General features: G+C 37.5%; 5 protein-coding genes and 1 non-coding gene across 10 annotated transcripts in view; 3 read left to right on the forward strand and 3 right to left on the reverse strand.

Moving 5' to 3' along the window:
- The first annotated feature begins 3,247 nt into the window (after positions 1-3,247).
- LOC149527371 (major pollen allergen Ole e 10-like) lies at positions 3,248-4,182 on the forward strand. The gene is made up of 4 exons (XM_089783233.1): positions 3,248-3,329; positions 3,572-3,612; positions 3,819-4,074; positions 4,154-4,182. The coding sequence occupies exons 1-4, from the start codon at positions 3,248-3,250 to the stop codon at positions 4,180-4,182; spliced, it is 408 nt and encodes a 135-aa protein (XP_089639359.1).
- Positions 4,183-4,543: 361 nt separating this feature from the next.
- SAM-2 (S-adenosylmethionine synthetase 2) lies at positions 4,544-7,375 on the reverse strand. The gene is made up of 2 exons (XM_021424725.2): positions 7,216-7,375; positions 4,544-6,092 (listed from the first exon to the last, which is right to left on the reverse strand). Exon 2 carries the CDS (start codon positions 6,081-6,083, stop codon positions 4,902-4,904), a length of 1,182 nt encoding a protein of 393 aa, XP_021280400.1. The 5' UTR covers positions 6,084-6,092; positions 7,216-7,375; the 3' UTR covers positions 4,544-4,901.
- Positions 7,376-12,263: 4,888 nt separating this feature from the next.
- LOC110413462 (Transducin family protein / WD-40 repeat family protein) lies at positions 12,264-22,185 on the reverse strand. Of its 5 annotated transcripts, none has more exons than XM_021424280.2 (20): positions 22,009-22,185; positions 21,628-21,917; positions 21,454-21,544; positions 21,210-21,292; positions 20,641-20,864; positions 20,430-20,547; positions 20,077-20,159; positions 19,684-19,899; positions 18,948-19,109; positions 18,435-18,597; positions 18,008-18,199; positions 17,413-17,622; positions 17,226-17,318; positions 16,749-16,963; positions 15,920-16,480; positions 15,759-15,839; positions 15,570-15,655; positions 14,116-14,859; positions 13,565-13,718; positions 12,264-13,468 (listed from the first exon to the last, which is right to left on the reverse strand). In XM_021424280.2, exons 1-20 carry the CDS (start codon positions 22,133-22,135, stop codon positions 13,399-13,401), a joined length of 3,963 nt encoding a protein of 1,320 aa, XP_021279955.1. In that variant the 5' UTR covers positions 22,136-22,185; the 3' UTR covers positions 12,264-13,398. The 5 variants fall into 5 exon arrangements, with proteins under 5 accessions (XP_021279955.1, XP_021279953.1, XP_021279952.1 ...); XM_021424278.2 differs by having other exon boundaries at positions 13,565-13,706; positions 18,948-19,307; XM_021424277.2 differs by having other exon boundaries at positions 18,948-19,307.
- On the forward strand, positions 12,271-13,091 carry LOC110413463 (chlorophyll a-b binding protein, chloroplastic-like). The gene is given in 6 exon segments (XM_089783022.1): positions 12,271-12,616; positions 12,619-12,677; positions 12,679-12,710; positions 12,712-12,767; positions 12,770-13,060; positions 13,063-13,091. Coding segments are annotated over 6 exon segments (813 nt in total).
- A 221-nt stretch (positions 22,186-22,406) lies between the features above and the next one.
- Positions 22,407-22,479, reverse strand: TRNAF-GAA (transfer RNA phenylalanine (anticodon GAA)). Its single transcript has one exon. It is a non-coding gene; the product is annotated as a tRNA-Phe (tRNA).
- A 64-nt stretch (positions 22,480-22,543) lies between these two features.
- APG8H (Ubiquitin-like superfamily protein) overlaps positions 22,544-23,760 on the forward strand; it is a 1,557-nt gene continuing 340 nt past the window's right edge. Inside the window, exons 1-4 of the mRNA XM_021424930.2 lie at positions 22,544-22,702; positions 22,818-22,873; positions 23,232-23,284; positions 23,593-23,711. Coding sequence (XP_021280605.1) covers positions 22,663-22,702; positions 22,818-22,873; positions 23,232-23,284; positions 23,593-23,711 — 268 coding nt within the window. The 5' untranslated portion in view covers positions 22,544-22,662. The remainder of the gene's footprint in view (positions 22,703-22,817; positions 22,874-23,231; positions 23,285-23,592; positions 23,712-23,760) is intronic.

Here is a 23,760-nt window from a genome sequence, read left to right on the forward strand (position 1 = left end):
TACATCCACTATCTTAATCTTCACAATTAAAGATTTTTAATTTAACTTCATTAAAACTAGTAGAATTAACAGCTTACATCAAATTTTTATAAGATAAGCTTCTAGCCCAAACTCTAAATCCTTACAACAATTCCTTTAGAGCATCTCGCATACTCTAATCAAACAAGAACAAGAAGAAGATGAAGTACAATGATCACTTAGCTTATCTAATGCATACAAGCTCAAGCTCAAGCAAGTTTACAAAGAATAAGAGTGAAATACACTTGCAAAGCGAAGCTTTTTGGAAATTCTAAGCTCCAAATCACTTTGGATGGCTTTTCTTTATTTATGATCATTGGAGAGGTTTTAAATATTTGAAAGATCACTTCTTAAATTAAGTGTCTAACAAATAGCATTTTCTCTCACTTCCTATATCTCTATTAATTCTCAACTATTTATCTCATTTTTCATTAAAAATAAGTAAAAGTCAAGGTAATTAATAAAATGACATATTCTCTCACTTCTTTAATTATGTGCCTAATAAATTTTAAGTTTTTATCACTTCTCAATTCTCACAATACTATTAATTCTTAACTATTTCTCTTATTCCAATTAACTAACGATAATATATATTTAATAATCTCCAATAACTATTTTTTTCTTATATATAAAATTAATTATCTTTTTTTTCAATTTGTAATATATATTTTTAAATTCTTCTTTTTTTGTTTGCTCTTTCTTCTTTTAACTTTAATAAAAAAAATTTTTAACTTAAATAAAAAAGACATCATTTGAATATTTAACTTTAAGTCGATTATTGAATCGTCCTTGACAAACAGCCTTCTGGATTACCATTGGTTCATCGTTTATTATTTTGTCTTATCAGATATTGTAAGGCTTAGCCTGTAATTGTGGATTTGTTTTGCATCACCGAGTTGTTCTGTTTATATGTTAAATCGTGCTTCAAATCTGATTGTAACTGTTGGAACAGCAATTGGTTGATTCGTCACTGCTTATGCAGATTATTAATGAAATCAAAATTATTGGCTGAGAAAAAAAAAAGCAATTTACAGAAGGCATAAAACAGAATAAGCTAGCATGTCTTACCTCTTTTAGAAAGTTAAGCTTAGCTAAAGCAATGGCAAAGAAAAGTAGGTAATTAAGGAAGCTGTACAATTGCTGTATTGGGTAAATTGTCCTGTTTAAACCCAAAATGGACCACTTTGAGCTCTCCAAATGCTAGCTTTGCTGCTTTATAACTCCATGTTGTAAAGTCAGGAGAGCTTTCAATGTCCACGAGGTTGGGGTAATCGAATAGAAGAAAACCAACCCTTTAGGTAATTGCTGCAAAAGTAAAAGGTAGCAAATTTGAGTCTGCTGAATTGAGACTTGTTCTGCTTCCGCTTTACGAGGTGGGCACTTGAAAACGCAATCTTCCCTTCAGCCATTGAAACAATGTCATCAAATTCGAATCGATACAAAAATTGTGGCTCCTACTATGTGTGTGGACTGCTGAAGACAGGTGGCAATTTGACAGGTAGTGGAGCTGTCTAGGCCTGTTGATATTTCCATCAATAAGGAGAGCTTTTACTGGACCCATCACCGTTTCACCTGTTAGACATGAAGATCAAAACATTTTGCACAACAAATTAATTTATAAATTCACTGGGAATTGTCCTGATATCAAATAAAGGTTTCTAAGTATTTGTATTGAGATTCTGATTGTTAACTTTTCTTTTCTCTTTTGAAAGTTCCCAACATGGAAATGGTTACTAATCTGGCCCAGAAGTTGATGCTCCAGCGAAGAGCATTGGTCTGGCTTCTTGGGTTTTAATGCTGAAATACCAAACTCGCTTGAATAAGCAGGTAACTTTGACTTCTTTTCTCGGTGGTTTTGTAGACCTTTGAATAAGTGGCAAGAGTTCAAGTCCTCATCAAATAATTTGAGTCGGCTTCTTAACAGGGTTGGTCGGCAGTCCATGCTCGTGGTCGTGACTGGTGCGTTTTAGAAGCTGCGGACTGCGGTCTAACGTGAAGGCTAACCGGGTCATACGCTTGGGTCAAAAGCCCATGGTCTAATAATTAATAACTGTCTTTTTCCTTCATCAAAAAGAAAATATGTGTCTTTTTCCATTGCTAAAATCCAATCATCTATGTTGTACGCAACACCTTTGTTATGAATGAAACAACTGGCATACGATATGATTATTTCATCCAATAATCAACATACAATCTGGTAAAGAACATTGTCTATCCTATCAATGTTGACTAAAAATCTTCTTGCTTTTTTCATCACATTAGTTGATGATTAGCACATTTTTTAATCACATGGTGATTAGCACTTAAAAACTATTCAAAAAGCCAGCTACTGTGCTATGATTTTCTACCACATTTGTACCAAGCCTCCATTGCATTTTTATTTCTCACATTAGAGGTGTGACCGGATTTTCATGCCAGTTGAGCAAAGAATTAGTAGGTAAAAAGGATGGACCCAACAGAATTCACATGAATAATCCGTTGGTTAGAGTACAGGTATGACATGTAGAAGATGATGCCATAGCCCATAGCTCAAAAAAAAAAAAAGGAAAAAAAGGGTTCAAAGCTGGCTTAGGTTAATCTGAGACTAGGAATAAGAGATCAGTTAATTCATTTACAAAAAGGCAAAAACACAAATCAGTGACCAAACCATAGGAGAAGTTACAAATAAATTACGGTTAGAATTCTAATGTAAATTTGGAACTCGAATTTCGATCATCTCATGATACAACTTACTTTGCATTGTTTTTTTCTTCATTTTAATTTTAAAGAAGGAAAAATTTCATCGGAAACCTGAGATGCAGAACTCATGATCTGCATGAATGACAATTGTAGCAAAAGCAGACCAGTCCCTGTCTTAATTTTCCAAACAGCCCATTAATTTTAAGCCATTGGTTCTGCATGCGAATCATCAACAGACAAATTCCATGTTTGATTCTGCATTTTTCATTTTCCAATGAGCTAGTAAGCGGTAGTAAAATTCATCAACAGACAAACAGTGCATGTTACTATTACAACTCTGCCTTTGATTCTCCTGAAATCCTAACATATGAATGTAAATACCGCCCTAAGTTAGGGAGCATTTTGACAATTTACACATTTTACCTATCTGTAATCCATTCTCATTTCACTCTATATATAGAAAAATCTTCATTCATTAACTGTCCAAGTCTAAGCTCTTTCAATAACACAACAGTCAAGGCTTTACACTTTCACTGACCAAAAACGAAAAATGAAGAGTGCAAAAGACCCTTTGCCATTGGCATTTCTTCCTCTAGCCTTCGCTTTGCTTCTTTGTTTTGCTGCTTGTGTAGGTGCGTTTGTTTCCATTATCACTTGTATCACTTACTGTTAAGCATTTTATTCGTCCTTAATGTTTTGATGTATGATAAAGATTGTATCACTTGGAGTCTAAATCTGCCGGTATTCTAGGTGCATTTTAGTAGTTTCTTCTCCATTAATCTCTTTTTGCTGTTTTAAACTCTCTTTTTTTTTTTGGTTTAATTTGATTTTCAAGTATTTTGTACCCCTAAATTGGGTTGTGCCCCGCATGCAGATTCAAGAAAACATGGTAATGGGAGAAACCGGGACGAGAAGGTATGTCCCAAGGAGCAAACAAAGCAGTTCTGATAAAGTTTGACTGGTAGTAGATTTTTAATGGGTTGGGAACCAAGTGGGTGTTAGCAAGAGATACGGATTTCTAAGAATTAAAACCGAAATTTAACAGTATTATAATTGCTCTTATTTATGCCACCCTGATTTCTTTGTTAACATACTGAAAGTAACAAGGGTCAAGTGTTTAGGCAATTGATGGTGGAAATACATGGTGCATTGCCAAGCCATCCACGGAAAATTTTAGGCTGAGCAGCAATATTGATTACAGCTGCGCACAAAATGGAGTGAATTGCAAGCCAATCCAACCTGGTGGTACCTGCTTCCGCCCAGATACTATCATCTCGCATGCTTCTTACGCCATGAATCTCTTCTACAGAGCTGCAGGGAAGAATACTTGGAACTGTCATTTCAATGGCACTGGCATCATCGTTTCAGAAAACCCATGTAAGTTCTTTTTCCAGATCCTCTATGTTTCAGTTCTACTTGGACTTGTGTTTTGCTAGAAATTGTTGATGTTTGGCAGCCATTGGTAGCTGTAACTATCCGCTCTGATAAAAAGACGCCCGGGACTACCGAGAAGGACATGCTCTAAAAGTTCGTTTTGTTATGAGATTCTAGCTGCGGTTCATTGTGTTGTCTGTTTTAATTGATTTGGGAGAAAAGTTAAATTTCAAATTGTTGAAAACATTTTATCTAGCGGCTTTCATTTCGATACAAAATGCATACTCCTACGAGAACTGGTTTCTACAAATAATACTTAATTAATTAGAATAACGTGAAGATGCAAAGTGGGCCAGGGGCTGGCTGAAACAGATGTGATCACTTGACCTAAATGGAGCCTGGAGTATGACAACAATGTGAAAAGAATGGGACCTCTAGCAAGACAACGTGAAACTTAAAAAAGAGAGAGGGCGAAAGAAATAGAGCAATAATTTGATTATCCCAACGTGCCACGTTACTACATTTGATTATCCCACAAGCAATCATAAGAGGGGGCAGCTTGTTACTTCCAGTGCCATCAATATTAAGCAAAATTCTCATACATTTTTGCGACACCGACGCTGATAAAGGACACAAAATCAAAACAACCCAGACAAAAGAGCAAATAAAAAAGGGAAAAGAAAAAGAAAATGAATAAGGCCATCATATGTATGAGATTAGAACATTAGGGGGATTGAGTAGAGTTATAGGACGGCAGCACGGAAAAATCCTGATTATTCAGCACTGTGAATAAGCAAGCACTGAGCAGCAGGGACAGGCAAAGCTCCATTTTAAGATTGAGGCTTCTCCCACTTGAGGGGCTTTACAACTTCCCAGGTGAAATCTGGGTCGTCCCTTCCAAAGTGTCCATAGGCAGCTGTCTTCAAGAACCGGCCATTGCCACCCCTCTTGAGGTCCAGGTTGATGGTGATCATACCAGGCCTGAAGTCGAAGTTCTCCTTCACAATTTGGAGGATTTCCTTGTCGGGAATCTTTCCAGTTCCATAGCTATCCACAAAGACGGACAAGGGCTCAGGCACACCAATGGCGTAGGAGACCTGCACGAGGCACCTGCGGGCAAGCCCATTTGCTACAATGCTCTTGGCAGCCTGCCTAACAATGTAAGCACCACTCCTGTCCACCTTGGTTGGGTCCTTTCCAGAGAAAGCACCACCACCGTGGGCTCCCCAGCCACCATAAGTGTCAATAATGATCTTACGTCCAGTAAGACCTGCATCACCGTGAGGACCACCAATGACAAAGCGGCCAGATGGGTTGAGGTGGAAGATGGTCTTCTCATCAAGGTACTTCTCAGGGATGACAGCCTTGATAACATGCTCTTTGAGGTCAGCGGCAATTTCATCATTTGTGACAGTCTCGTCATGCTGGGTGGAGATGAGGACAGTGTGAACACGAACTGGAACCATGGCACCATTATCGTTGTAGTACTCAACAGTAACCTGGGTTTTACCATCTGGCCTTAGCCAGGGGCAGGTGCCATTCTTCCTAACCTCAGTAAGACGTGCCCCAAGCTTAGTTGCAAGGACATGGCTAAGAGGCATGAATTCAGGGGTTTCGTCAGTGGCATAACCAAACATATGGCCTTGGTCACCAGCTCCAATCTCTTCTGGGCGCTTGGTAAAGTGGCCATGGACACCCTGGGCAATATCAGGGCTCTGCTGCTCAATATTGACCAGGACCTTGCAGTTGTCAGCATCAAGACCCACATCATCAGAAACAAATCCAATGGTGCGGCAAGTGTCACGGACAATCTTCTCATAGTCTATATTGGCTTTGGTAGTAATCTCTCCAAAGACCATGACCATGTTAGTCTTGGTGCATGTTTCACAGGCAACCTTGCTGTCAGGGTCCTGGGCAAGGCAGGCATCGAGCACAGCATCAGAGATCTGGTCACAGAGCTTGTCGGGGTGTCCCTCGTTTACGGATTCAGATGTGAATAGAAAGGTCTCCATTCTAACAAGCTGCACATTGCAAGAACACCAAAGCAATCTTAGTACAATTAGTGAACGGCGACTTCATAAAAGGAATCTTAATTAGAAAGTTATGCCAATAGAATATGCTGATGAGAAAAGACTGTAGAATAAAAGAACAAAATAAAAAAGAACTTCAAAAACGATTGAAAATTTTCACGCTTGGAGAATCAGCATAAACCATAACAGTTTCATTCTTTCTAGGAAGATCATATTCTAAGGAGAGTGAGAACAATAAGTAAAGAAAGAAATAGATTCCTTTAGCATCACAACAACATAAGATCAGAATCTAAATTTTAAAAATCGAACAATTTCCAAATCATGGAGCCTGTTGCAATTCTACATTTATATTTATCACAGTAATTTCTCATTATTTGAAAGCTCAACTGTTAAGTTAACTTCTAATTCTCTGAAACAAGCCACCAGGTTTTCCTTTCTTCAAGATCCAAAAGGGGACCTTATAGACTCAGCCTTCACAATTATTCACTAGCAGAAGGGCGTGTTTGTGGGATTGTTGGACCAGTTATCAGATTTGACATAAGAAAAAGACACCTACTTTAAAATACCACGAGCAGATACAAAGTTGCAGGAGTTTAAGCCTTCACAAAAATGACTGACACACACATCAACATCAAAGTGGCTGAAAATCACACCAAAATCCATAAGTTTTATACTCAATTGATAGATCAATAAGAACCATTACAGATCCCGTAGATCCTACTCAAAACTGAACTACTTTTTAAGTAAAATAAAAATTCAATCAAAGCGTAAGACACCATCAATTACCGCCAACCGACAATATTTATTTCATGTCAACTCCAAACAAAATGAACCTTTTGTGCATCGATAATTCAGAGTCAAACCTCAGAATCTCAGATCTTTAAATATTTTCCAAACCACTATACTAAAAGCTCCAAAACAAACCGATAACGCACAGATCTGCAAGCATTTCAGTCAAACTTCATTCAAAAACGAGAGACAAGCAGATAATGCAAAGACAGAACACTCATTTTCCGCTGCTACAGCAAACAACAAAGCAAATCTCCGCATAGAAACGACAGAGCAAAGCAATAAACATAACAAAAAATATATAGAGAGAGAAGGAAAAAGCAACCTGGGACAAAGATTAACGTGCGGATCTGAGTCCTTGGTTTTGAGAGAGAGGGAGAAGAGTGTTGAGCAGACCAGACCTCAGAAGAAGCGGAACTCAACGGCACAATGAATCCAGTCCCAAACGTGGATATTTATAGAGGAAATGGATGTGTTACGGGTTACTGGTTTAGTCGGTCTGGATTCTTTTATTTTTCTTGAGTCTCGTGGGAATCTGGTAAAATCAGCATCTAACGGCTGATATACAAGTTTCGGAACACACAAATTTAGCCGTTGGATGTCAGGAGATTGTCGGGTTGTCAGTGATTGGTTGGGGTTGGTGGCGGAGAAAGACATTTGCTTGTTTTTTGGATATAAAGAAAAATAGTTATTAGGATTTATTATTATTATTCCTTTTTTTAATGCTACTATTGGATTTTACCGGGAAACTTCGGTCACTCACCAACCTACGCCGGTGATTTGGCTTGATGGCTTTGCTTGAGCCGTTTGCCTCATTGGCTTGTATCCCCACATTTTCTTATTTTAATTTTACATTTATTAATCCATCTTTGATTATTACTTTAAAAAAAAAATCCTTCAATCTGCCAATATTAAATTGGTTAAACCCAAGATATATTAAAGCAACAGACAAACAATTTGGCAGGGAGAAATAGACGTAGCTTTGGCATTGGTATGTCACGTGTTTTAGCGTGTTAGTCAATTTATATTTCTGATATTTTGTTCTTGTATTAAATGAGATGTTTTCCTTTTTCAATATCATACTTTATGAGGTCAAATACTTGTTCGAGCATGCATATAATATGAAATTGTATGCATATATGTTAAAGAAATTAATCAATCCATCAGGCCTCCTCCAAGTTAAAGTATTATTCTTCCAACGCTTTTTCCCATGCCTTTTTACTCATCATGAGTCAAAAAGAATATAGCGGCACAACATGATTGAAGGAAGAAGTGCCAAACTACCCTTGTGGAATGAGTCCATCAAGTAATGTTTCCATGGGCGTTTGGGTCAAAAAAATAGGCCATAAGCCGCCGACATTATAGTAGCGTATCAAGCGGGACACCTTAAAGAAGAAATGTTGGAAGAATAACTTCATGCTCATATCATTGTCCTTAGAAGCAAAATTATGAAGGGAATGGTCTTTTCTACAAGTTGTCCGCTTCCACACACAAGTTTTTTCACCCTTTGATATCCTTTTAGTAAAGCAAAAAGGAAAAATCCCTCTTTCACAAGGTTGTATAATGAATGCCATGACAAATTGTAATCCATCTTCCTCAAGATGCCAAATTGCCACTCCTTTTTTTTTTTTTATAATATACGAATTTGTTGTCTTGCTTGAAAAGGCCAAACAAGCATTAATTGATTTGTATTGTTATGTATATAGTTGGATAGGAGAAAGTAATAATTTCTTGCACCCTTAAGATTAATACTGTTTTTTGTTATTCTGAAATTAAGGTACAAACTTTTACCACTTCCATGTTTTTGGGTTCTGAATCAAAGCAAATTGAAGCCAATTTGTTGTCTAAGATGTCAAGGAATTCAGGTTGCTTGGTACTTATTCAACATACGTAGAACTCACTGTTTGTAATGAGTTTCAACTAACACTCAAAAGAGCTATCATCATAGATCAAAAGCTTAAAGCTCAATTTTTTTTTTTATTTGGGTGATAGCGAAAGTTTCCAACCACCTTACCTTATTCTTCCATTCATTGATCCAATTCATTTCAAGATAAAACCAAACAAAACAAAGAAAGCAAGCAAGAAAGAAATAAGGTTTCAATCTTTTACAATCTTATAAGAAAGTAAACTAAAATATTTCTCAGCTTTTATAAAGATTTAAGTGAAGTATTTTATGAATTAAGGAATGTTTTCAAGCAGTATAGATAGTGACACGTTTTTTCAATATATATATATATACACATATATAGTGATATGAATTCGAGGTTAAATGGGAAAAGACGACAAGATGAAAGTCAAATTTAAGTCATTATTGTAAATTAGAACTCATAACACATTGTTTGTTTTATAGCAACATTATCACATTCAAAACATGATCTCTTTCCATGTCTAATGTCAAAGAAAACTCGTATCCGGAGTGGGGTTGGTCAGTTTTCAACAACTTGAGTATCTCAAGGTCGTAAATTCAAGTCAAAACTAGGATTTTTTTTAGCATTAAATACTAATTAGCTTCTTCAACGAGGTTAGGGAAATTGGTTCAACTTTCACCAACCATGCTGAGCGAAGAAAGGTGTGAAATTGAGAAAGCGGAGCGAGAAGCCGGGAAGCCGTGTGAGCCGAGGAGGGTCGACGCGAATGGAGCCCTGTAGCCCGCAAAATGGTGTGGCAATAACTGGACAAACTAGTGGGTGCAGTTGAGACTGGTTAGGGGCCAAGCTAGGTGCGATTCCTATCAAGAAAGGCAACCGGTGGTCGTACGGGTTATACCAGGCCTATACGGGATTTTCCCAAAAGCTTGGGGAGAAAACTGCCACGTGACGGTTGTTGATGCTTGGTGAGATGACTTGTCAGTAAAATTGACCTTCGAATCCTCTTTTCTGTTCCTTTCCTTTTTCTGGAAGAGAATAATAACTCTGGCGGGGTGGGGGTGGGTACAAGATTTTTGAAAAGTAGATACTAACTGTTTAATCTATGTTCTAGTATTTGATGTAATAATGAAACGTAAAATTACTTCATGACACTGTTAAAACTTGGTTTGGATTTGATGGATCCAATTATTTTAAATTTATACTGGAAACCAAAAAGAAAAGAATGCATGACGTGAGAATAATGACGAAGTATGCAAAGGCATGGGTTTTGCCTCATAGCTTGCTTTAATTAAATTAATTAAATAAAATTGGTTATTTGGCTCTCTTTGCCGTATGGATTTTTGGCCTCCACTAGTATAGTTATGTTTAATATAAGTGAGTTATGTGTGGGTATAAGAATTTTTCTATCACATAAAATCTGACTGCTACCAGCGAGTATTTAATTAGTAAGACTTAAGGCCTTAGGAGCTATTTGATCCCAGCCCTACGAGTTGCCTTATCCCTGAAATCCGACGGTTGGGAATCATTGCAATTCTCGGTTCTTTTTTGTGGACTTTCCCAAGTAAAATTTAGGGGAAACCTTTGGGTAACCGGCAGTCACCCCAAACAGGAGTCACGGACCAACCGGTGGTACCTTTTATTTTTCTTTGGACAGTAACGGTGCGTTAAAATTTTAGATGTACGACATATATATTATATTTATAAAGGAAATTTTTTAAATTCTACAAAGGCATTAATTTTTTGCAACACATCTTTTTCGGTTTATCTTTTTGTTCTTTATTGCTCCGCTCAATTAATTATTATATTTTATTAATTCTTTTTTATTCATTTATAAATCACACGAAAATTCATTTGTTTTTATTATTGTTATGTTATTAGAATTTTCAATTGTAATATTTGAGTATTTAGCTTATTAGTTGTTCCTTAATCTTTTTACTTAAAAAACTAAATTCGAATTCTCTATCTCTAAGTTTAAAAAGAATTTTCTATTATAATTTCTAAACTAAATGGATTCAAATTTCTCTTTCCCTAAATCTAAAAAAAATTATTATAATTTCTAAATTAATAATTCATAAATTAAGTGAAATTCATCTTCACTGTTGCTTGCTTCATTGATATGTCATGTAGATAGTTTTATGAGCATTAATTAATCAGTCTTTTCCTTTTTCTAGGAAATTAGTAGGTGAGAGTATTGATATTATTGGGCTAATTAAGAAATTAGCTCAACCAAATTATTAGATTAGACCTTATGAGAAAGTATAAAAAGTAAAAAAGCTTTTCCGTCACAATATACCCAGTTGAGCCCTCTCTGGGTCCAAGTCCCCCGTTCCCAGTCCCACCAACCGACAAGATCACTAGCCCTCCCACTCGCTAATCTATAAATGTTTATGTATCCAAACCTCAGTCTGTCACCATTATTATCAAGGTAAAATGTTTCGTCTCTATCACAATTCGACAGTACTGGAATGGGAAATGCCGAACCTTATGCAGCGGCAGTGACATGGCATGCATGTGAGGACTGAGAAGTCCCATAACGGAAAAGGGCACATGATTTTCATGGGTGGCCAGTATTTAATTTGCACTGAATTTGACTATTTAAAAAGGAGGCACGGAAACTAATGGAAATTGAACCATGTCTTTCACCAGGACATGGGTGCCACTTACAGAATTGCAAACTATGACATTAACAGTAGTACGTCTTTATGTTTTTTCGGTTATTATGTCGCAATTAATAATTAAGCTGAATTATTGATGAACCAAACCCTTCAAATATCTTCAGTCTTATCCAAAGAGAACAAGGAAATAGATTATTGATGATTGAAAGACAGCCAGCTGTTTCCAAGTTAGCCTTACTGATTCTAATTTTATGCCAGGAAAATGTTTTAACTCTGACTTTTTAGAGTAAAGAGTTATTAAAACTGTGTTTAACCACAATCTGACTATTATATTTAACCAGACTATTATTTCAATTTAAGAAAGTTGGTCTAAATAGGATAGAAATGCTCTATGTTATTAATGATAAATCAGTAACGCACAACGTGAAAGAGCGAGAAATGTGTAATACGCGGAATACTCTTCATGGGCAAGATTCAATGTATTTATCCAACTACAATGAGGGGGCAGGCAACCCCTGGCATGGCCAGTCAACCCAGCCAACTACACAACTAAATAATATCCGTCACGCAATCCCATGACAGTGTGCCAGACTTGGACTTTGAATCTTCTTGATCTTTTATCATTTTACTAGTATTAATTTTTTGTTTCGGTGGCTTGGTTTGCCGTCGGTCAGATAATTGACCGATGACCGCTACGACGTAGGCTGTACAGAAAGGCTGACGTTGCATTAACTGGCTAGGCTTCAGGCTGACGAACCCCAATTAATAGCCCAATATGCATAATTCCTCGGTTACTCAGACTGCTGGAAAGTGCGGACCATGTGAAGAAACTGAGAAGGTAAATCAGATTTTTGAATGCATGCTTCTACCTAGTAAGCCAATCAGATCAGAGAGAGGATGCAGATTCACAGGGAGAGGATTGTGGACCTCACCAGACCCTACATAAGAGAAACCGTCGTATCGCTCCATTTCATCAAGTCACACAATCAGGAATTGCTATACCTACTCGCTCTCACCCCCAAGGCATTTTACATGGCAATGATGGCTCTCTCATCACCATTCACTGGACAAAGGCGTGTCTCTCAACGCACAGACACAGCTTTTCAACCAGTGTTCGCAGCGGCAATGGTAGTCTCAATGAGGAAAACGGCAGGTAAGCTAGGTGCTCCCCCTGGGAGCCGCTGGTACGGTCCTGGTTGTGGGGAATTTCCTGGGGACTACGGATGGGAGACTGCAGGGCTCTCAGACCGAGTCATTCTAGGTGGGCAATGCTTGGACTTTGGGTTGTCTTCCCATAACTACTCTTTAAGAAATGGTGTCAAGTTCGTAGAGAGTGTGCTTCAAGGCTGGTGATGAAATCTTCAGCGAGGGTGGTCTAGACTATCTAGGGAATCCAGCCTAATTCATGCTCAGAGCATTTCTGCCATACGGGGTTGCCAGGTTATCCTCATGGGTGAAGTTGAAGGTTACCTCACTGCCGCGGGACCTCTTGGTGAGGTCGCAGATCCTCTTTACCCAGGTGGGGGGTTTGACCACTTGGAACTTGCTGTGCTTATGGTGAAGGAGATTAAGGACGGGTGGCTTACCAAGTTCTCAATGTTCAGGTTCTTTGTACAGGCTATTGTAACAAGACAGGGACCACTGGAGAACCTTGGTGATCGCCTCGCTGACCCTGTTCACAACAATGCTTGACATATGCTACCAACTTTGTACCTTGAAAGCGAATTTTAAACTGTTGTGTATCATGTAAACTATGATCGTGTTGGAACTTTATCATCAAAGTAGTAACAACGTTCTGTTGTTTTGCCATGGGGCTTTGCCCGTTAATGGAAACAAAAACAAGTGGTCGGTCAGACCACACTGCTCAGATTCGCAAGTCAACCAGCACTTAAAAAAATGGTTGACCAATTTGTGATTATCTCTCTGCATCTTGTTGTGACAGCTAAATCAGCTGTCGAGTGTGGAAATGATACAAAAATAGTTGCACAACAAGGTGGTACCAATATGGTGCTGCCGTAAAGTCATTTACTGTAAAGCAGCGAAGAACTCAACCATTTGCATCCCTCTTCCAGCCACAGCAATCTGATAGTGGTTCCTGACAAACACCCATTACAAGAATCTCGATAAAATTTCCATAACCGTAATAAAGGATTGCCAGCTATGTAAAGTTGCACATAAATGCTCCACTGACCTGCCGCATGCTCTTGCATCCAACGCTTCTGGTTCTGGCACGCTAATGATTAGATGAGCACCCTCAGTTAGTTTACCATGCTCTCCAACAAGCCAACACCTGACGCGCTGATCAAGACCGGTAGAAAACACCCAGGTCCCATCTGTCCAAATGCCTTCATTAAAAAAAACCTTCTTTTAGTACAAGTAACAACAATGGCTAGGATAAACCAGAGGCCTCTGGGACTCAGAGGTCTTTACATTTGTTGGGTAAAATATATTCTTTGTGATGGTAAATTGAGATAAAAGCAAATAGGAACTTCTCATTTCTGCAGAAGACTGCTGGCCAACTGAAAGTGTTCAAGTTAAGACCTAGTTGGCCTCTTAAGAACAGCACTTGCTAAAGATGGAAGTCAACCAGTACCAAATATTTGTCAGCAACAGAGAAGTAAGAGATTGCAAGTTCAAACACGACAAGTGAATTAATGCACATTTTAGATTCCTTTCAAATAAGGACTACAAACCAACATTTAAGAGTTTGAAAGAATTTAATCAGAGTTATCACGATCTGACCTTTTATAGCAGAACTATGAGCTGAGGTGATTCTATGATGATCAAAGAATCTGATGTGATAATTCTTGGTCTGGTTCTGGCTGTTATAATATACTGTCTTCTCAATACTTTCAGATTGAAGGGTTGATTTTATTGTTTCTGGGGCCAAAATTTCAGTATCTAGGTCCATTGATGACTGTGTCAGCTTAAATCGAAGATAATGCAGTGCTTGATCATCACCCCCACTGACAATGTTGAACAGAAAACAATTCTCAGAACCTTGGTAGTCCATGCTTGAAAGATGGAGACAATTCACACCGGATTGGTGTACATTATTCATAACATGTATAGGCTGTATTTCACATATCTCAAGCAAGGAATCAATTCTGCTTGTTTCCAACTGAAGAACTTTATGCATAGCTTGAGAACAATTCTTTGAGCTGCCTTCAAGGTCATTTAATTTTGAGGATGTGCCACATGTTGCATACAGCAAATCACTATTAGCTGCATCTCCAGCTGTCCTAGTTACTGAGTTACCACCAAATCTTTTCTTAGACATGCTACTGTTCAATGATCTCCACTGCCGTCCACCTTGGCTTCCCCTTCCTGTGCGTGGCCGTTTCTGACAATCAATGAACTGGTCTATATTAAGACTTGATACTCGCTGCACAAATGTTTCAACACTCTCAGTTATATCCCAAAAGCCAATACTGCCATTAGTAGCTCCACTTATCACAATGTACAGGTTGCCAATCTGGATGTTTCCTGTTAATGAAGATTGTCAAGAAGAGTTAACAAGTAGTTGATGCCATTAAGATTAAGTAAAATGTTTCATTTATCCAAAATGTTGAGTAAGATCGATGTTCCTAATTGCAGTAAATAAATTTATGTTGTAATTATATTCAACGCAAATGACGTATCTTTTGTTTATTAATTCTTTTTTGCTGTAATATACCCAAACCTCTTAACTGAAATGCAACATTACAGCTTCTTTCCCCCCCTTTTTCCCGGCTAGGAAATACTCATTACAACTAATCCAAACTTCAGAAAAAGGATTCCTCCCACCCCTATTCTGTCACAATACAAAAAGGAAAAAATAAATCCAAAAAAGAGAACAGCTAGACCTCTTTAACTGATAAACAATTTAAATATGAAGCGAGAAATGGCATCCATATACCTTGTGACTTGTGAGGAATAGATTTCATAAGCCTTAGATACCTATTCCAAGGCAACAATTACAGAATCCCGATTCAACAATTATGCAAATTCCAAAAACAAAAAGGAAAGAAGAGAACTGGCAAGCAAGCTGAAAATAAAGCAGATGGTATAACATACAGAAATAAATCTAAAATTTAGCCCTAATAATACGTAGTCAGGGTTGGATACAATAATTCAAGAAAAAGAAGGGATTCTTTAATTCCAGAGAAAATATGCTGTATTCTTAATCTGACTCATGAATTCAAGGAAATGAGTACCTTTAGAAGGCGTATGCACAGGAACAACTACATGCTGCAATGCTAAAACTGGCAATGGCACGGAAGCCAATAAAGCAACATCGAACCTGAATTTATTAGGGGCAAAATAAATGTCATGATGGATGCAGAAGTGTTAAAAATGGAATTAATAATGACCATTAACTGAAACAGAAATGAGCCTGTGACTACCATAATCTATGTGGTAAGACCAGAGCCCGTAATGCAAGTGTGGCGTCCGAACAAGCAACAACAACAAAAGAAACAGTTAACCTGCAATAGAGACAACATGAAATAGTTTATTTTCTTTAAAAAAAAAAACGAAACAAAAGGAAGATACCAGCAGAGCTTACCTGGAACCAGCACATTTAACAAGAAAGGCAGTTACAGCTAGGTATCTCCAATCATCTTCATATTTATTCCCCAGGAAAGTTTTTGACTTTGTTTCCTGCTTTTCTGGAAAAATTGAGCTTGTCTTTGCTTCATTATTGAGGCTAGGAACATTTTTGGCAGTACTCACTATGTTATTTCTTCCTCCAGTGGGACTTTTATTTGGCATATCAGTGGAGAGCCACCGGAATGACAGTGATGACCACTGTTTGACTGTTGATTCATAACCAGTTACACATCCATTATGGTTTTCACTGGCATATATTCCTTCCTTCTCATCCAGTCTCCCATTTCTTAGTAACCAAGAAGTCAGGACACGCTTTGCACCAACAGAGACCAGTAAACATGGATTTTGTTTGCTGTCTGAAGTGGCATTTTGCCCCTTTTCCAAGCCAGGCAGGCTGGACACATCTGAAGCAATTATATGTGTCTTTGACACAAAGCATATTGATCTAACAGCAGATCCACCAACATGCTCCCCAAGCAATTTTGATGCGGACCAATTCTCCATTTCAGGAGTAAACCTAAATCAACCATAATGCAATCAGATACTCTATTTGAGCGTTAAGCTTTTCAAGAATCAATGAGATACAAAACAAGGGAAGAACATATAGGAGACACATCACAGGTATGTGTCTCATAGAATACGTGACATAGCATATGCAGAGCACATGCAAATGCCGTAGCTCAGGTCAATCATCCCAGGTTTCTTCAAGGAAAATAAGATCAATCATGTGTCCAAAATGATGAGCATTCTATCACATTCTAAAGGGAAGACGACTATCAGCATACCTAGTTAACCTCACAGTTCCATCTTCACATCCAGTTGCAATCCAACTAGATTTGTCAGCTAAAGTTTCCGCTTCAGTTGCTTGAACTTGCAAATTTTCATAGACAAAGCATAAGGAATGCATCTCTCTTCCATGAAACTGTAAGTGTAAATTCTGGGGGAATATCTTTTTCCCACTTCCTGGTAACCAATGCCTATGGATATAGATGATTTCATCCTGCAGAAGATATTGAAAATGAATGACGTTCAGAGAAACTAAACAAATTGAGGAAACAGAAGACATGACAGAAAATATGATTATTGATCCATGAAATTCCAAGGATGTGGCTTAATGGTGAGTGCTTGTCAACAGTGCCTTAACTTGGTAGTAGTCAATAGTCATAGACGGGTGCAATATCACATAAATTGGAGAATAATTATTATGCAGATTTCTGAAGTTTCTCAAGGGAGGAAGGTTGAACCATTAGAACTAAACACACCTTGACATACGCAAAACAGTTCCTCATCTCTGGCACATCACCAAGGTAATAAGAATGAGGACGTCGCCATCCCCCGCATGGAATTTGCACAACCTGTGCCAACAAACAACTTAGCAATCAAAACATAAAACCTAAACATCTGCACCCCATTTGTCAAAGGAGGAAAGAAGGGGAGGAGGAAGAATACCTTCGCCTCAGTTATCAAATTCCATATTAAGAAATCTGTTGATGCAAAACCAGCTGCATAGTTGCAGTTTGCCAGATCATCAGCAGGCGTGAAATCAGCAGAGACAGATTCAATCAAACTCAATTCTTTCACTTGTTTCATTCCTACAAATTCAAAACTTTCTTGGTCCTTGTCATAGTCTAAATAGCATATGCACCCATCCGCTCCAGTCTGAACAAGAAAGGAAAACAGAAAAAGAACTAACACACTAAAACATGCTTGCATATGAAGAAATACAAAAGCACACAGGCAGACATGCATCAAACCATTTCCAAAAGGTTTTAGTGCATCACGGCATTAAACATCATTTATGCTACCCTATGATTGTCCCTGTCTTAAGGAAAGTTTGATGTTCATATTAATTCCTTAACAGATAAGGTTCCCTTTTCCTTGAGTGAGCACAAATGATACACGTTGCATCTTAACTTTACTAGAAATTTGTCTGTTTAATAAATTTTAAATCGTGAAAACTTCCAAGGAAATTCCATTGTGGGAGAAAAAAAGTAAGACAGTTATAATTCCAACAATTGCCTTTTACTAGGAATTGAGATCATACCGAGCGAATTTCAATTTGATTGCAGCTCAATCTGACAACTGAAATATTGGACACACTTGAAATCCCATGAGCTCCTTTGAAATAACTTCGTGGAGATATCTTCACACCTGATATGCTTGACATGCACAGCAACAGGTCCTTTGATAAAGGGAATAGAACCAGATTACCACGCAGATCTCCACAGACCAGTAACTGCAAAAGTTTTAAGTACAAGAAACATCAGGTAAATAAATAATATGTAACACCAACGTCAATATATCCCTTTTTGTGCAAACAAAGTATACTGAACGAAGTCTGTCTTCACATTGACAATACTTTCTTCAATGTTGAAACTAAAAAGGCTTTTCTAGTTTTGAATCCAAAACTCCACCTTAAAAGCATAGGAGAGAGAGCCCATTCAGATTAACCGCAAGGAAGGTTAACATACCTCTTCCTCAAATGACAAATCCAAGCACTTTATTCGTATTCCAAAACACGAAGGGAATTCTGCTATAATGGATATTCTTCCAGAATCATGACAAACAGATAGTGAAGGGTCATACAACCTCCACAGCTTTAAAACTCCCCTGGGATCAGTGGTGAAGACATACCTAGACAACAGAAATGATGATAATTCAAAATCCTCTACATCTTCAAAGTAAAGCATAAGACTAAGATGTCTCTCAACTGAAAATGCCAGATAATCAGCAGGAAATTACAGAATCTCCTACTGAAGAGCATTGGGCATGTAGTATAAAAGTTGGTCACTTCTTTACCAATCAAATAATCATATTAGCAAACCAGTAATTCTCAATTGCCTTAAACAGCAAATGGGGTCTATAAATGATCCAAACAATAAAGAAATTGGTTTAAAATTCACAAACTAGTATGTAGGTTTTTACAGAACCTGACAGAGAACAAAATTCAAGATATCATCAGATTAATAAAGAAAAGTCATTACCTACATCCAAGTGACTTACACCAGTAAGTTCCTAAGAGTTGCCTCTCTGCTCCAGCTGACCAAGTAAAGGTGAAGCCCACTTCAGGTGAGGAGGGACCACCAGTGACTCCAACAACCGTCATATTTCCTTTACCATCTCCAAGAGCAATCCAATCATCTATACTGCAATCATGTTCAGAAAGGTTTTTGGATAACAGATCCATACAAACAATTGGAACCTCTCCGGTGACACGGACTAGTTCAGTCCATTTGACATCCCCAGTCTCAGATAACAGAGCATGGTACAGATAACCATGATTTGTGGCAACATAAAGGATATTTTCACATTTAAAAAACAAGGAGCGCACGTATTCACTTTTGCTGCAACAACAGGAACCAACAATGCCAATCGACCATAAGTACATGATACAAAATAACCAAATAATACAAAAATGACAGAAGTTGAGCAAAGAATGCTAAGGCATAGGGGGAGAACAAAAGTTTGTGACCCACAAGGCACCAGTTTTGGGCCCTTCAACAGAGATATTTAGCAACCACTAGAATTTTCAGCATCACAATATGTTAGATACCAGCATCATAATAGAAGATCCAATATTTTTGTAACTTCTTAAAGAGGCATTGATATGACATGCCGAGCAGAGCAGAAACTCAAGAGCACAGTGATAGAAACTTCGGGCAAAGCCAATGTTTAGAGGCAAAAAGATGAAAATTTTATATTGTCCATTGATCTTTTTACCTGTCCATGAGTCCAGCATGGTCCATTGAATTTGGGATGCGAATAGTGCTTATCTGTGCTCCCTCAATTATATGTTTGGATTCAGCATCTTTCTCCAAGTTCAATGTCTTATAAACAGAGGTGTGCAACTGATGAACTTTAATTGCGGAGTCAAACCCAGCAGTAATGAGAAGTGAAGAGTCTGGATCATATAAACATCGCCATATGCCTCTTCCTCTGCAATTAAAAATATTTTAATACTGTGTATTATACAAAAATATTAGATTGATCAGATTTGGGCTAATTCAACAGCAACTTCCTCCTAAAATTACGACAGTTTCAATGTAAAAGGCCACATAAAATATCAAAAAGAAGAAAAAAACTTAAGTACAAAAATCTGGAATTACAACTTACATATGCTCCTTAATCATCCTATGCTGCTTTCCATCCGGACCCCAGACACGACATGTACAGTCCTCGCCAGCAGTAATAATTAACTAACAGAAACTATGGGAAATCAGTTTCTGATAGAGAAGTTCATAATTTAAAAACTAAGCTAGGAAACAGACTACTTCTAGATGCAGCTAAGATGCCACATTTTGGAATATGTAAAGGACACCAAAAGCATACTAGAAATTACATAGAACAAGTTAAAAGTTTAACTCTATCACGGATTTTTTTGTCTTCGTTCTCTGTTCTTGTTAAATTTCACATATGCCAGAAAGAATAGTACAAGTAATAGTGCACCAGGATTACATGAATCTTACAGAATCAGAAACACAGCAGTCCCAAACCCGAGCACTATGGCCAAAGAGCACAGGACCAACGACCTCCCTTTTGTCATCACAATTATTCTGTCCAACATGAATTGTCCAGATACGAGCACTGTATGGATAAAGATATCATATTAATGCATAACATAACTCCAAGAATAAAGTGAAACAATAAGAAGAAAGGAGTTTTTAAAAACTTATTGACCTACGATCATCAGAAACAGAAACAAGTTTGGCTCCACCGCAAGACCACACAATGCGAAATATCGAACCTTCATGTCCAACAAGTCTACACATGTTAACAGCTTTATGCTGCTGATCATGACACTTGATAAAGTTTGGGTTTGAACTGCTTAAATTCATGCAATCTTCCACTGGACTTGTTAAACTTGGAGAATTACGTTGATAAACGACTTTCCAAACTATGATCTGCTCAAAGTCAATAAGTTAATAAGAAATCACTTAATGTCAATGGTGCAAAGGACTGAAGTTAACCACTACAGAGTATAAACCTATAAGGACGATGATAATGATGGCATAATGCCAACAACCAGGGTTCACACTCAATTTCAATCTGTTATTGGCAAAGGACAAAACTAGGGTGACATGTTTAAGGGATGAGTATTGTAAAACTTTAAACAAGAACCAAAAAAAACTTAAAATTGGCAAAGTAATGGATTTTTCATTAACTAAATCAATTAAAATTACTTCAAAGACAGTGAAAGCATTAAAAGGAAACAGGAGAAGAATTGATTGCAAGGAAAGACAAGCCACCTCATTATAAATTGTACCAGAAGCAATTCGAAGAGCTTCAAGATTGTCACCCCATAATCTCATGGAATACAAAAGACACCTATCTACATGTGAATTAAAAAAAAATGTTCAACACAATAATAAACATTACAAAAGGAAAATAAAGCTCACTAAAACAAAATCAATAAAAAGTCAAAAACTTAATGTAACATCACGAAATGGTGAATTGGGTACATAAACATTCCAGAATTTGGATGCGACTAACCTGGAGACTGAACTTGAAGAATCAAGCTCGAGTTTAAAATATCCCAAAGATGGACAGAGTTGTCACTGCATCCAATGGCAAGACAATGGTCCTAGCACCCAATACAAGAACAAACATTAACAAAAAATGAATGGAAATTTGCAGTCAAATGAAAATAGGCAAAAAGTATTTTACCTTTAAGAGCAAAACATCTAAAACCCAATGACTAAACCTCGGCAAAGAATGAACTAAACTCAAATCCACGCAGAACTTCGGTTGACTCTGGGGGTTTGACTTGGACACCAGTTCAAAACTTAAGTTAAATAACTTTACTCTCTTTTCACCGCAAACAACAAGTTTATAAGTTAACGCATTACGAGTTAAGCTACAAATGATTCCATGTACGCGAATGCCCTGGAAGACTTGAAAAGATTGTATCATTGTTGCTGATTCCAGATCATAAAGGAGAACTTGAGAACCGGAACCTGATTTAAACAGAGGAAACATTAGGTATTTAGATTTAAAAAAAGTTTTTTTTTTGGGGGGGGGGGGGGAATTTGAGGGAAGAAGTTTTACCGGCAAGGAGATAAGGGACGGAAGAGAGGTGAGAGGGAAGGTGGGAGAAACAAAGGGCTGAGATTTCTCCGAGGTATTGGTTGCTACGTAGATGACACTGGCTATGGTTCAGCTGCGACTCCGCCATAGTTGAGCTTTTTCTGCTTTGCCTCAAACTATGAAAGTGGAACTCGAAACTGTTTTGAAGTTGCAGGGGTTTTGTACTTGACTTACTAATGAATGGATTAGTGGGCTTTAAGGGAAAAAAAAGCTAAACAAGGCCATTTATAAGGGTTTCGGGCTTAGAAAAGGCCAAGTTAGCCCAATACAAAAGGTTAAAAAAATAAAGCAAGGGTTTTATATGGGCTGAATGAGAAGTTCAGTTAACCCAATCTGAAAGTTAAAATAAAAACCAAAATTGCGGTGAGCGTGGATCGAACACGCGACCTTCAGATCTTCAGTCTGACGCTCTCCCAACTGAGCTATCCCCGCTTGTTCGGAATTACTCGGACTAGATATCTTATTTATAACTGAGACTAATTAAATTCCATAAATAGATTGCCACGGTGAGGGTCTGTCTGAAATCATTGTTCATCGTCTCCTTCCATTTTTATCTATTGCGTATTACTAATTCCTTTCTTCTCTTTCCATTCTTAACACGACTCAACGACTGCCATGGGGAAGATCCCTCTTTTCAAGGACGAGTACACATTCGGTTTAATTCCCAAAACTCTTCTCTTATCTTCGTCTTCCAAAAAAAGAAAAACCCTCCTTTCTAATCCCGTTTATTTTTTAATTTAATTTGTTCTTTCTTCTAAATTGAATTGCAGAGCAAAGGCTTGACGAATCCCGCGATATCATTGCCAAATATCCCAATCGGGTCCCCGTAAGTTTTCCGATTCCGTCTCATATGACTTTATACTTGGTCAAACCTTTTCCTCTCTTTCTTTTTTTTCTTTTTTTTTTTCGTATAAATATCAGTCATTATTTGTGTTTCCAATATTCTGCCTTTGGGGTATTGCCAGGAAGTTAATGTTCTTAAAAATATGTTCATTTTTCAATTTTTTATCTGCTGGGTTTATTTTGTTGTCTTGATTAATGTTCTACAATTGTAATCAAGCTTACTACTTTAGATTAGATGAACTTAATCCCTTCTGCCCTTCCATGGATATGGCTTATATTAAAAAGAATAAGCTTTTAATTGCTAAAATGAGTGATCTGATCTTTTTGTTCTCATTTCGCAGGTGGTTGTTGAAAGATACTCACAAGCCGATCTTCCCGAGATGGATAAGAAAAAGTAAGTTTCAGCCTACCCCAAAAGCAATTTGTTCTTATCAACTGCATGCCTTACTGTCTTATAGCTTATAATTCTTTGTTGGGGAACTCTGCCTAAGGCAAGAAAGACTACTGATGATGGATACTCTTTTTATAAACTTTGCATGATTATTATTAAGATTTTGCTTGTTGAATTGTGTAGATGAAAAGATCCAAAGTTGAAAGCACAGTTTTATTATTGCTAAATATATGGATATCAAAAGTTGGAATTACTAGTTAGAAAAGGATAAAAGGGAAGAATAAATTCATGCCACTCTGTTTCAATTGTAGGTATCTGGTACCTCGAGACATGTCTGTTGGACAATTCATTCACATCTTAAGCTTAAGACTTCGTCTGACCCCTGGAAAAGCGCTCTTTGTGTTTGTGGAGAATACTTTACCTCAAACAGGTAAGCCATGATAAGATTATGCACTGTGTTCTTTCACTTGGTTCTGTTG

The sequence above is a fragment of the Theobroma umbraticum genome, unplaced genomic scaffold (genome assembly GCF_002168275.2).
Source record: "Theobroma umbraticum cultivar Fairchild unplaced genomic scaffold, ASM216827v3 scaffold_4.1, whole genome shotgun sequence".
In the NCBI taxonomy this organism is placed as follows: Eukaryota; Viridiplantae; Streptophyta; class Magnoliopsida; order Malvales; family Malvaceae; genus Theobroma; species Theobroma umbraticum.

Bases quoted from the DNA above. Each gene is read 5' to 3' on its own strand.
- LOC149527371 (XM_089783233.1), top strand. From the start codon at position 3,248: ATGAAGAGTGCAAAAGACCCTTTGCCATTGGCATTTCTTCCTCTAGCC. The intron at 3,613-3,818 runs GTATGTCCCAAG...TCAAGTGTTTAG, and splicing joins GGAGAAACCGGGACGAGAAG to GCAATTGATGGTGGAAATAC. The intron at 4,075-4,153 runs GTAAGTTCTTTT...GATGTTTGGCAG, and splicing joins CATCGTTTCAGAAAACCCAT to CCATTGGTAGCTGTAACTAT.
- SAM-2 (XM_021424725.2), bottom strand. From the start codon at position 6,083: ATGGAGACCTTTCTATTCACATCTGAATCCGTAAACGAGGGACACCCC.
- LOC110413462 (XM_021424277.2), bottom strand. From the start codon at position 22,135: ATGGCGGAGTCGCAGCTGAACCATAGCCAGTGTCATCTACGTAGCAAC. The intron at 18,598-18,947 runs GTAATGACTTTT...TCTGTTGTCTAG, and splicing joins TGTAAGTCACTTGGATGTAG to GTATGTCTTCACCACTGATC. The intron at 17,319-17,412 runs GTATTCTTCCTC...TTGTTGGCACAG, and splicing joins ATTTGATAACTGAGGCGAAG to GTTGTGCAAATTCCATGCGG.